Genomic DNA, 12,168 nt, shown 5'->3' with positions numbered 1-12,168 from the left:
TAATGGTGCCCTGTCCCACGCCTACCGAATCATGTCACACACTACCTCATTTCAAACTTCGCTGCGGCATACGGATTTCGTGTTGCAAAGATACCGTTTTATGACAGCGTCACGCCTGGATGCCTGGGGCCTATTGGGAGCAAGGAGCAGGATGCTCTAGTATACAGTGGGCGTGTTAAATGGGCCATTGCCATGATTGATGAGCTGCTTGTCGTTCCATTAGGTATGAAACTGACACACCATCTCTACACTTAGCAATGTGTGCTTACGTAGCAAGTTCCTCAGTATGGTTTGTTCAAGTACCTAAAATATTGCACTACACATATGACAATCAGTAGTGAGTGTGGAAAATGTAAACACTGTAGCTGCTTGCTAAATCCCTGACAGTTACATGTAAGCACAGCTGAGTAAACCACAAAATCGTTGTATGGCAAATATTAACAGTGCCGGTAACAAAAGTATTGTGGCTGCATGCCGCTGCCTGAACAACTGTCTTGTTGCGCTTCCTAATAAAACTGCGTGTCTCCTGATGAAAAGCACTCCTATGTGGCAAAATGTACTCTTCTCCATAAATGGTACAGATACCACTAATGGCGTACCATCAAGTGAGGGAATATTTTCTTGGATGCACACATTGATATATTAAAAGACGTACACATTGCAGCTTTGTGGTGTAATATATGACATAGATTATGCTGCAGAGCTATAAGTGCGAGAAGAAATTACCCTTGGTAAGACATTCACACATATGGTAGCGCCACTGCACAAGCTGTCTAGGAGTAGTGCATGAGACGTTCGATATATACATTTGCTGTTCTTTTGTACTGTTGATAGCAACTTGTAGAGTGGGCCTTTGTTCACATGCAAGATGAAAGGAACACAGTGCGTATTGGGACCGAGTTGAAGTCGACGGCTTTCATTCGCAATGCGTGTCTAAGTCCCTGCCCACCCTTGGGTAGCTATTGCAATTACCTGCTAACAACATCATATAGAGTGCAGTAATAATCCGTTGGTGACTAATGTGCTAACGTTACACTTCCAAAACATTCTTACTCTCACCACACCCGGAAGCTTTATTGCACAATGTCCTAGCTTCCACAGACCCATTTGTATGCGCACCATTCTGCAAATGGCCCAGATGTGGAATCCTGGAACAGGGTTTCTGCATACTTTTTGTGCTGTGTGCAGACGTGGCGGAATACAATTCAACCAAGACAGCGTTTCTATAGATGCTTTTAAGGAAAAACTATTTTTGTGGTTCCTATCGAAATTTTTATATTTGTGCATTCTACTCATTTACAATAAGCTCCTCACCGCATCCTGTAGATGCTACTACAAAACACCATTACCAATATTGGAAATTGTCATGGCAAAAGGCCGCATTTTTTGCAGCAATGTATTGTAAAATGATTTAGCAGAAGCTCTTGTGTTAAAAGATGAAGTCTTTCTTATTGCAGCAAAAGTAGCAGTACAAAACAGACAACAAGGGCAGCATTTACTCCAAAGGTAGCTGGGCTTCAACAGTGCAGGGCGATGCAATGAAATACAGACTCAGTAGTCGTTTTCCAGTTCATTTGAGAGGATGGCCGGAAGCTCGACCTGCTCGGTGTCCTCTGCCGGCTTACTCTCAGTCGGTGGCGGCTTCGCACTGTTTCTTCCCGGCTCTTCAGTGTTCGCCCGTGTTCTGGGGTGTTCTGGGGACACTTCGGCAGCACGCAAGATCTCAAAAGAATGATGTCAATCTTGCAGAAAAACATTGCAACATCATACAAAAATGTAGACATGCTTGCATTGCTGATACATCTTCCGTCCTCTTGCAGTGGACAAACTGCATTACAACAGGTGCATAGTCTTGTTAGTGGTATGGATAATAAAAAGGATTTTTCGCTTTTTTTACAGATTTTTCTTTTCCTGTACTCCGCACATTCTTATAGTAAGATCTTCAATGCATCTTGTAGATGCTGCAACAAAAAACCAATGCCAATGTCCAACAAAGACATGGCATTGTCATGGAAGAAAACCGCATATGTACACCCAATGATGTCATTGTTGCAGAAGAACATTCCAAAATTGCTTCCACAGGTAGCCACTTTTCCATTCACGGTACACTTTTGGCCCTCTGTGTCGGAAGAAACTGCGTTCCAACAGTCCCACATTCTTCTTGCCGGTATAGAAGAGAATAGAATTTTCGAAGTGGGAAAAAAAACACCTCACTGTTTCAACAATCTCTTCAGTTAATGCACCACATATGAAGAAGGGGCACTTACCACATGATGAGCTCCGTAGTGTAGCACGACAACATGGAAAGGGCCGCAAGTGACCACTTCTTGCAAAGGTCAATGACAACGCCGAAATTGCATACATCGACAGCGCACCACATTCCCTCCACTCCTTCCAACCCGACATTGCCATGCAAGTCTTTTTCCTGGGCAAACCTGTGCAAATCTACCACAAAGCCATCACCCAGTAACAGCACTCTGCATCTCTCCATTTCTGCCAGTCTGAGTGCAGGAAGTACAGTAAGATTGTGTTACCGCCCCTTCCTGTGAGGCGGAACCTAAGAAGCTAATTGGATAATCACGACAGGCACATTCCCATTGGCCAGCATGCTTACAAGGGCACAATGTGGCCTTCCGAACTAGTGCAAGGGCCGTGCCCCAGTGAAGCAGGAGGAGTTCTTCTCCCTATTGGTGCTCTTTCCTGTCACATACACCCTGAATCCCATTTCCATTGGCCAGCATGCTGAGAAGCGCAGAATGTGTCAGGTGCCTTTCTCCAAGTACCACGAGGGCTGCACCCCAGTAAAGCAGGAGGAGTCCTTCTTCCTATTGGCGTGCTTTCTTGTGACGCACACCCTGAGCACGGCCTGATAGGACAATCGCTACAGTCCCATTTTCATAGGCCAGCATGGTGAGAAGCGCCGAATGTGGCACATGCGGGTCCCCAAGTACGTTGAGGGCCGGGGCAGAGTGAAGCAGAAGTCCCTCTTCCTATTGCCCCACACTCTAGGCATCTGATTGGACAATCCCCACAGTTCCATTTTCACAGCCGCTATTCGCAAAATCCCCGGATGTGGCTTTCGTGCTGTATGCGGCCGTGGGGGAATAACTTGCAACCAGGGGAGGTGGAGGGGGAGTTCGTGGTAAGGGGCGGCTCTTAAAAGAGCCTGTTGGTTGTTTGTTGTTTAGATGCTTCTACAGAAGCACCTTTTTTCAGTTTTTATTACCTTTTGTGTTTTCTTGTGCTCCCATTAGTACAGTAAACTCTTCACTGCATCCTGTAAATAAGCAAACAAAATTGCATTGCCAATGGGTGACAACAAAATACCATTTTCTTGGAAAGATTCTGCATTTCCACAACTAATGAGGTCATTGTTGCAGAAGAACATTCCACGAGCGGACACAAAACTATACATGCTTCTGTTGATGAGACACCTTCCTGCGTCTGCCTCGGAGCAACCTCCATTTGCAGTGGGCCATACTCTTTGTGGTATTATGGATGAGAAAAGCAGCTTGGCGGTGGGGAACAGCATCCTCATGACATCCAGCAATCTCCTCAGTCTACGGAAAAAATGTAAGCAAGCCAAGTAACCTGTATACATGCCGCTGTAATGGATGACGATAACATCTACTACTGGAAAAGTGGCGAGGTCTTTGCAAAGTGCTTGCATATCGGCAAAATTGCACTCATACACAGGGTTCCACGATGCTTCCACTCCTTGCAAAACACAATTGCCTTCAAAGTGTCTTTGCAGGGCATAGTTGTGCAAATCTATGAGAAAGGGATCACCTACCGTGAACACAATGCGTTTCACCATGTCAGCCACCCTCAGTACGCAGAGTATAATGTACAACAGTTTAACCTCCCATTCCCGTTAACCACACCCTGATTGGCTTATCCCCACACGCAACTTCTCACTTCAACATCTCCTGCCGCACACCAAATACTGTAAAATGTTGCAACTATCACCACAACAATGGAATGCACAATACACGCTTTGCAACTCACCTGTGGTGCTGTAGCACGTCCACAATGTGCTTCACACCAATTCTCCAAAGATCACCACCCTGTGCCTCATACACTGTCAAACCTGCATTGCTCCAGTGGATGTGCTCCTTGTACACACTCCCCACACCGTAATGCAACCATGCATGCCAGCATGTCACCAACTACCACTATGCACATACACACCACTGGCACCAGCACGCCTAACCAACCTCCACTGTGCACACAGCACACTATCCAAGCAGATATAAGCTGCCCTTCAACCATACGCTCCACCATACTGACAGTATGCAAACACTGTACCCAGAGCTCACACTGCGTGCCTTTTCAATGCAGCATCTCCAAACACAGCGCACCACCATGGAGCTATGCAGCAACAAATTGCAACATTTACCATAATGTACAAACACAACACTCTCTGACGTATCGCTGTGCAATTTCAATCACATACTATGGGCGTACCCACTTCCATTCACAAAGTGTAGTGGCACTGCCAACCTACCCACATTCTGTTTGCAACACTGGCCTATAAGGGCTGAAATGTGCTCCACAACCATTCCTCACATGTCACCACTCTCTAAGTGATGCACATTCAAAAAAGCATTACTGCCCTGGGTGTCCTCAAAGCCTAGGCTCTTGAGTGAATGGCCTAAGGCCTATGGCCTTTGGCCATGCACTCAATAGTCTAGGCCTTCAACACACACACAGCAATGTTATGCCACCACGCATGTCACCATTTCAGCAACTAAGACAATCCACATACACACCACTGCCCCAGCACTCCTACCAAACCGGTACACCGCCATGGCCCTATGCAGCAACAAATTGCAACAGTTAACATAACGCCCATGTGGGCAGCTAAAATTATGCATGAACGTAACATACGTAGGAAGCAGCACTTCACCCCAACTCCCCCACACCATAAAACGCCCATTCACGAAAACAGGTTGCAATTACCAGAATCCACAAACATACCACAGCCTTCACCACCCCTACCCACAGCCATTCGCAAAGTATTGTGTCACTAAGCACACCATTTTCACAACATTGGGCCTACTTCAACAAGTCTGCACACAGCACTATCACCACAACCAGGCAATGCACAATACAGGCTTTGCAACTGAATTGTGGTGCTTTAGCACGTTAACAATGTGCTCCACATCCATTCTCCAAAGATCGCCACCCTGTGCCTCATGCACTGTGAAACCTGCATTGCTCCAGAGGGTGTGCTCCTTGCACACATTCCTTGCACCGTACTGCAACTATGCATGTCAGCATGTCACCAACTACCACTATGCACATACGCACCACTGGCACCAGGACTCCTAACCAACCTCCACACCGCAATGGACATGCAAAGCGTTACATGCAACAGTAACCAAAATGTATAAACATTACACTGTGTCCGGCACCCTTATGCCCTTTCATTCCCATACTATTGTCTTACCCACTTACACTCAGGAAGTATTGTGTCACTGCCAACTTCACAACATGTTTACAAACATTGGCCATACTGCACGCATTGTGCACACAGCACACTATCCAAGCACATATTAGCTGCCCTTCAACCATACCCTCTACCATAGTGACAGTATGCAAACACTGCACCCACTGTTCACACTGCATGACTTTGCACTACAGCATCCCCAACCACAGCGCATGCATGTCACCATGTGTCCAACTACTGCATTCCATCCGCAGCACACAGCCACCCGCGCTCCCACCCAACCTATGTCATGTGCAATTTACCCCCCTTCTGCAATTGACCTGCCACCACTCACCAGAAAAAAGAGGTTGCTGCAAACAGGTCACGGCAGAAGCTATGGGGCCGTTACGACAGCTGCCTCCAATCCCCAAAGTACTCGCCTACATATGTCACATGAACCAATTCTCACCCCCCCCCAACTGTTCCCTCTCTTATTGCTGCCAGCACATTCCGTTCGGTACATTTTCCAGACCCTTTCGCCGCCACACTGCCCTGCGATACACCATGGTGGCTTTCCCAAAAATGTTGACGCACACCACGCTTCCCTCCAGCCAACCAGCGGCTGCGTCCAAACTTCTCCGACAGCACGTCATTTTTTGGGACGTGCATTTCAGTTCTTTGCAACAAAAGTAGTAGTCGGATTTATTTATAGAAGTTGTATTTTTTAAGAGTAGCAAACCCTTGCGGTTGTCCACGACATCACTTAGAGACATTCCAATTGAGACCAAGTGGTTACTCATGGTGCCCTGCAAACCATCCATAAAGGCATTGGACCTAGTCATGAAAGACTTGGCTACTAGTGACAGGAGGGATCCCGGCCAGGTTGGCAACATTGAGCACCAGAGTTTACACCTAGCAATCAGCCATGTATATCTTAATGGCTGAACGCCTAATTTCAGTTTTAGAACCTCACATGGCACAGACTGGGGAACTCTCAAGATAGACCTCAAGATTTTTCCTTCCAAGACCACTTTAAGAAATGTGCAGGCCACCTTACTCACAAAGGAGACCTGCACATTTCTTGAGGGCTGTGCGGCAGAGCAAAAGAAGAGCACCCTCCAGAGTCTAATGTATGACAGTCTCCCAGCACACATGCAGGAGCTGGGAGTGTGTCGCACAGTGACAACCGCCCTAAATGGCCTGTGACTGTGAAGAAATGTACACAAAAAATGAAAGCATTTCTATCTCTGTTTGACAGCAACGGCTTCAAACCACTGTTTTCACACTTAAAGAAAAATGAATGACAGGATCAGAAATGCCCCTTTCATGCTTTGCGCATTCCCCTGTACCCAACAGGCACAGGGGAAGGAACCTCAAACCTGCGCATTCCTGTTTCTGAATTCGGAATGCACATTAAAACGCACAGGAATGCACGTTGGGTTGCTCAAATGCACAAAGGGGTGAAAAGGGGCATTTGAATGTGCGCATCTATGATGCAGACATTCAAAGGCTCTTTGAGTATGTGGCACATTTTTTTTGTGACAAAATGTATTTTGAGAATTTGGCCCGCAGGTTCCTTGGAAAAGAATGAGTGCAGAGCTGCTCACCAGTGTGCTGTTCTCCACCAGGGTCTCCTGTTCTCGGCTTGCCACGTCCAGTCGGATGACATATCCCTCTCTGGTGTTCAGAACAAGCTCCCGATCTGGGAAGGCAGAGAGGAGAGCACGGAAACATCAATTGGCGTCATCTGTTAAACACGAAGTGGAAAATGGTGGCATGCGAGAGAAGACTGGGCTGCGAATGCAAGTGCTTATCATGAAACATGTCGGTGTCGGTGTAGGGTAGAGGCGTGCAGAAACATGCCATTGCTAGGTGGCTCCACAGTGCATGCCTGTATCTGTGCTAGAGTGTGTTATGTTATCTTGCATTTGCAAGGTGCACATCTGCCACTGGCTTGGCCTAATAAGACCCTTGTCCTGAAGCCTTAGCCCAAAGCTAGGCCCCTTGCTGCGTGGGTTGAAGAGTGTGTGGTTAGCATGCACCCAAAGTGTGCTCTGTTAGACTCCATATGTATGCACGGTTCTACGTTGCTACATCGCCAGTTATTTTTTCCATTAGTCTTTTGCCAAAATATTTATTTTTAAACTCATTGCAGTTTTTTTATTTGGGGGGGTTACCCCGCAATCCCTTCCTTCTCCTATTATTCACTTGATATTTCCCACCCACTACCCTTATATCCCCATACTCACCCCCCTATATTTTTGTTGAAAATATTTCTGCAAAAAAACTCATCGAAAAATATATTGGCGATGTAACAACATTGTACGGTAAGCACCAGAGACGTGCTCAGATCTAAGTGATGCATATTTGTTGCTACGCTTCTTGATATGGTTTGGTGCATCTTATATGCAAGCAGAATCTATTGTGCTGGAGGATCGTGTGTGTGTGAGGGGGGTGCAAGGGTGTTTAGAGGAGGAACCAAGTCCCGCCCCTATTCTGCCCATATGTTGGAAGCCGGAAATTGAGTCATGCACAATGCCAGTATTGGTATCGATTCCACAAAGAATCCTCGAAACAAGGTATCCATTGAGAAGACCCTACATAATGTATCCATGAAGAAATGACAGCCTTTTGAGGGAGGTCCTTGAACAAGTGTGAAGCGTTGAAGGCAAGAGCCTGGTGACGTCACATGAAGCAGATATGACGCACCAAAGGGAGATGCCAAAGAAGAAAGTATATAAATCCTACAGATTCTGATGACGAAGTTAAGAATTGAGTGACATTTCATGTGTGGAATGAAGATTACACGTACGAAAAGCCTTGAAGAAAATGCAAGCCATTTTTATAAATGCACAGATGCTGAAATGCAAGCAGACTAAATAATCATGAAGGCTGGCTATACATAGTGAATAGACTGCAGGCGGTGCTGCCAATCTATATATATGTATCTATATAGAATCTGGATGATCCACGATGTGTTTTAAGAAAACTAGGACCCCATAAACAGAAGGGCTGAAAGTGTGGCGCAGTAGAAGAACACAGCTGACAATGAAGGGGGAATTGAGAAGGCTTGTCTGGCCCAGTGACAAGGGTTGGGACAGCCAAGAAACTGGTTATCTATTCGAGAAGATACAATAAACGTGAGAAGCAAAGACGAGCTCCTGTTAAGGTGCAATGGAAAAACACTATGGGCCTCATTCCGAGTATGGCGGTAAGGGATACCGGTCACCGTTAACGAGACCGGTGCCGGTAATCCCTTACCGCCACATTCCGAGTTCCCTTTGCGCCCTCGTCCTTAATGCCTGCTTTTAGCAGGCGTTAGGGATGAGGGCGCAAAGGGGCTTTTTGCAATTTCCCCATTCCCATTGAGTCCTATGGGGGCTCATTTGGGAATGGGGAAGAGCCCTGGGGAATGGGAAATTACCGCCCTGGTCAACTCGGAATAGGGCGGTAATTTCCCATTCCACCAGGGCGGTGCCGGTACGGGTCCGGTGCTGACCAAGGCGCTACTACCGCCATTGGTTAGCGCCGGACTCGGAATGAGGCCCTATGAGTGGCAGGTTTTATTCATTTAATAGTGTTAAATAAGATAGAAAGAGCTCAAACACAGTCTCCTGTCACATGGTCTAGATGAAAATAGACTTTGAGATTTGAAGATAAAAATTTGCTCACACTCCCTTCTATTTTCAGGCGCAGTGATACTTCACAAGGCCGAGTTCAAAGACAATTTGAATGGCAGACAGCAGGAGTGATGATGGATGATGGGCTAATTAGGTGGGCAGGCATGGTCAAGCCAATCCTCCAAGCACCTTGGGTACCAGCTTGCGTGCTGCTAGAAAGTGGAATATTCCAGAAGTGGGAACAAGCGTGCCAACCAATTGTACAGGGCCACGTATTAAGTAGTCCTATAGTTTGAAAGCCAATGAAATGTCGTGTATTTGATGACAGCGAAGATGACTTTGCACTAGGGGTGGGCATAGTTGTCCACCTGATTAGAGAGATACAATCAAAATCCTAGCCCCCATAGAAAGTATATGTAGATGTTCCCTGTAGAGCAGTCACAGTCCCAGTTAGGTTTTCTTACTTTGCCACGTAGTATGACGTCAATGACGGGTTTTTGCTACAAATGTGTGTTTTTTCATGCAACACATTGAGAGACTTGAGCGAACATCCGTTGATGCCTGTTGTACTCCCTGTTTTAGATTATTGCAAAATAAACTGTTACATTTTGACAACTTCCTGAGTCGGTCTTATTGGTGCGAGAGTAAATTCTGCATCCCCATGCATCCCAGATAGCGGTACCTCGCTTAAAGGGCCTACGGATTCACGTGGTAGCAGAGGGAGGATGGTTCAAAGGCCCATCGACCAGTAGGTTTCCAGTGTTTTGGATGTTCAGACACCCTCCACTATGCAGTCCGAAGATTGCAAGGTTTGATATAGAAAATGTGCAAGAAGATCGATATAGGTGGGATATAGGTGGGACGATTCCCCCTTTGATGAAATCCCTTCTAGTTTCCACAGGTGCTGAGTGGACAGAATGTGATGGTGGTCGGTTAAGAGGAGGGGAGACGATACCGAATGCCTAGAGTTTAAGAGCGAATGGTGAGTAGATTGTGGGGAATGGCAAAATAAGCGAATGGGATTGTGAAAACGTAGAAAAGTAACGGGGGTTGTCTAGTATAAATGAATATTGTTTAGTATATAACAAGGAGCGTTTAAAACCAGAAGTGTTTATAGAACCTGGTTTCCTACCTCAAGACAGGCTTTAGAAGGAGTCATTTAAAAACCCCAAGTGGGGTATAATAGGCGGCACATAAACAGGTTTATGATAGGGAATGACTCAACCTCCAATCAGGGTATTTTAGGGGCTAGGGGGAAAGGAGTATCATGGTGTACATATGAAAAGTTGACTAGTTTGTCTGTTTGTGTATTTTGTAATTGAAAAGAAGTGTTGAAGAGCGACAAGAAAAAGTTGTGTAAAGTTGAAGAAGATATAAATAGTTTACTTATTTTAGGTCATTGTCCGCGCCGACTGAAAAACAAGTTGAGATAATAGAGAAATAAAGGCTTTGAGCAGCAAAGGTTGGAGTGCGCTCATGGTTGCTGTTTTTCTGAAACGTATCTGTGTAAATGGCGGTAAGTATTGACAGTCAATTGAGACTTGTCACAATGGAAGATATTACTCCACTGATGCATCTGTGCAAGACGCTGCCAAAACATGTGCCTAAACTCAAACAGTATAGTGTGGAATGGGTAAAGGGCACAGCAGATAAAATGTTCATGCCATGGCCACAAGGGGGATAATTGTCAAAGGTGATATTGCAACACATGACCACATATGTGTACACCGCGTACACAGGGAAGAAATTGGAGAAGAGGTTAGCTATTTTAGAATTCTGGAAAATGTACCAGGAGAAGCGGGAGTATCCGCCTCCTGAGGATTGGATGCTCAATCAGTGTTAAGAGGAAGGTGTTGAGCCTTCTGCTCCCCTTACCTTGCTTGAAGTAAAAAGCATTGATACAGAAAGTACAGGATTGTACCCATTGAAGGAACTAAAAGCAGTGACAGGGTATAGTAACCCGATATATGAACCGCCTGATTATAGCAGTGACGATAGTCCAGAAGAGGCTAGAAGAAAGGAGGAGATCTTTAAGTTCTTACAGGACAAGGATGAGAAAATCAAATGATCCAATGTAACCAGAGACATAGAACGAGAGATTACGAGATGGAAAGGATAAAAGTATAAAGCTGACGAGGTAACACTCATACAGAATGAATGGATGGGTGAACAGATATTGCTCAAGCTTGATGGGAAAAGTATTGAGGAAGTCAGGTAAAGGGAAGATCAGACGAACAGGATAGGAAAGACAGGGAACGAGAAAAGCCACTGAAAGAGGATGAACCTAAAAGCGAGAGTAGGCAGAGACGAGAACAGATGTATCAGGAAGAACAACAAAAGAAAGAGGAAAGGGCAGAGAAGCAAAGGAAATAAGACAACAGGCAGAGAGCAATTGAAGAACGAGTCAAACAAGACAGAAAGAGAGAAGAGGAGGAAGTGCAGAAATTAAGGGATAAAAGGACACAAAGACGAAAGGAAGAAGAAGAAGAGAGTTAGATGAAGAAATGGAGTGAAAAAAGAGACAGAGAGCACGATATTGATCGCATCCAGAAAGAGTTGATGGAGCGGAGACCAGTGATATGATGGAGCGATATAGAGGAGTTCCTCCCATCGCATGGAGCAACGTCAGGGCCATTTAAAGTTATGATAGATGAGAACTTCGAGATAGGGAACATCGGAGATAGGATCGATAAAGTTTATCAGGATATGAGAGCAAGAGGTGAAACAAAAACCAAAGGAAAAGAAGATCGATCTATAATCGCCCAATCATGAGGCGAAGAAAAAAGCTCATTTAGTCTTGAGCATAGAGCCTTGTCCTAAGACAGGTTGACTTTAGACAAGGGTGAAAGAGGGAGAGTCATACTAGTTGGGGACAAGATATGTCAGATGAAGAGAGAAACAAACTGACCACAAAAGTGATGGGTGGAAGGTTTCGAATGAATCTAAACCACTGGAAATTGCTCTGGGCAACCTTCCACACCACTGTTGTTTAGCCCGTCTGCACCATTGCAAAAGGGGACCAGCCATGTGCAAATCAGTCAGCAGCTGCCGCCACCGAATGTAGCAGCCCAGCCCGAACTGCTAGGCCAGGGCCCCTCTGCACAGAAAACCAAGCAA

The 12,168-nt window shown here is 45.7% G+C and overlaps 1 protein-coding gene across 1 annotated transcript in view; it reads right to left on the bottom strand.

Moving 5' to 3' along the window:
* LOC138582434 (inactive dipeptidyl peptidase 10-like) overlaps positions 1-12,168 on the bottom strand; it is a 755,097-nt gene that overhangs the window by 520,360 nt on the left and 222,569 nt on the right. The window contains exon 4 of the mRNA XM_069653734.1: positions 7,039-7,133. Coding sequence (XP_069509835.1) covers positions 7,039-7,133 — 95 coding nt within the window. The remainder of the gene's footprint in view (positions 1-7,038; positions 7,134-12,168) is intronic.

The sequence above is a fragment of the Ambystoma mexicanum genome, chromosome 3q (assembly GCF_040938575.1).
Source record: "Ambystoma mexicanum isolate Mex_15411 chromosome 3q, UKY_AmexF1_1, whole genome shotgun sequence".
Lineage (NCBI taxonomy): Eukaryota > Metazoa > Chordata > Amphibia > Caudata > Ambystomatidae > Ambystoma > Ambystoma mexicanum.
This window is presented reverse-complemented; position numbering and strand designations above follow the sequence as displayed.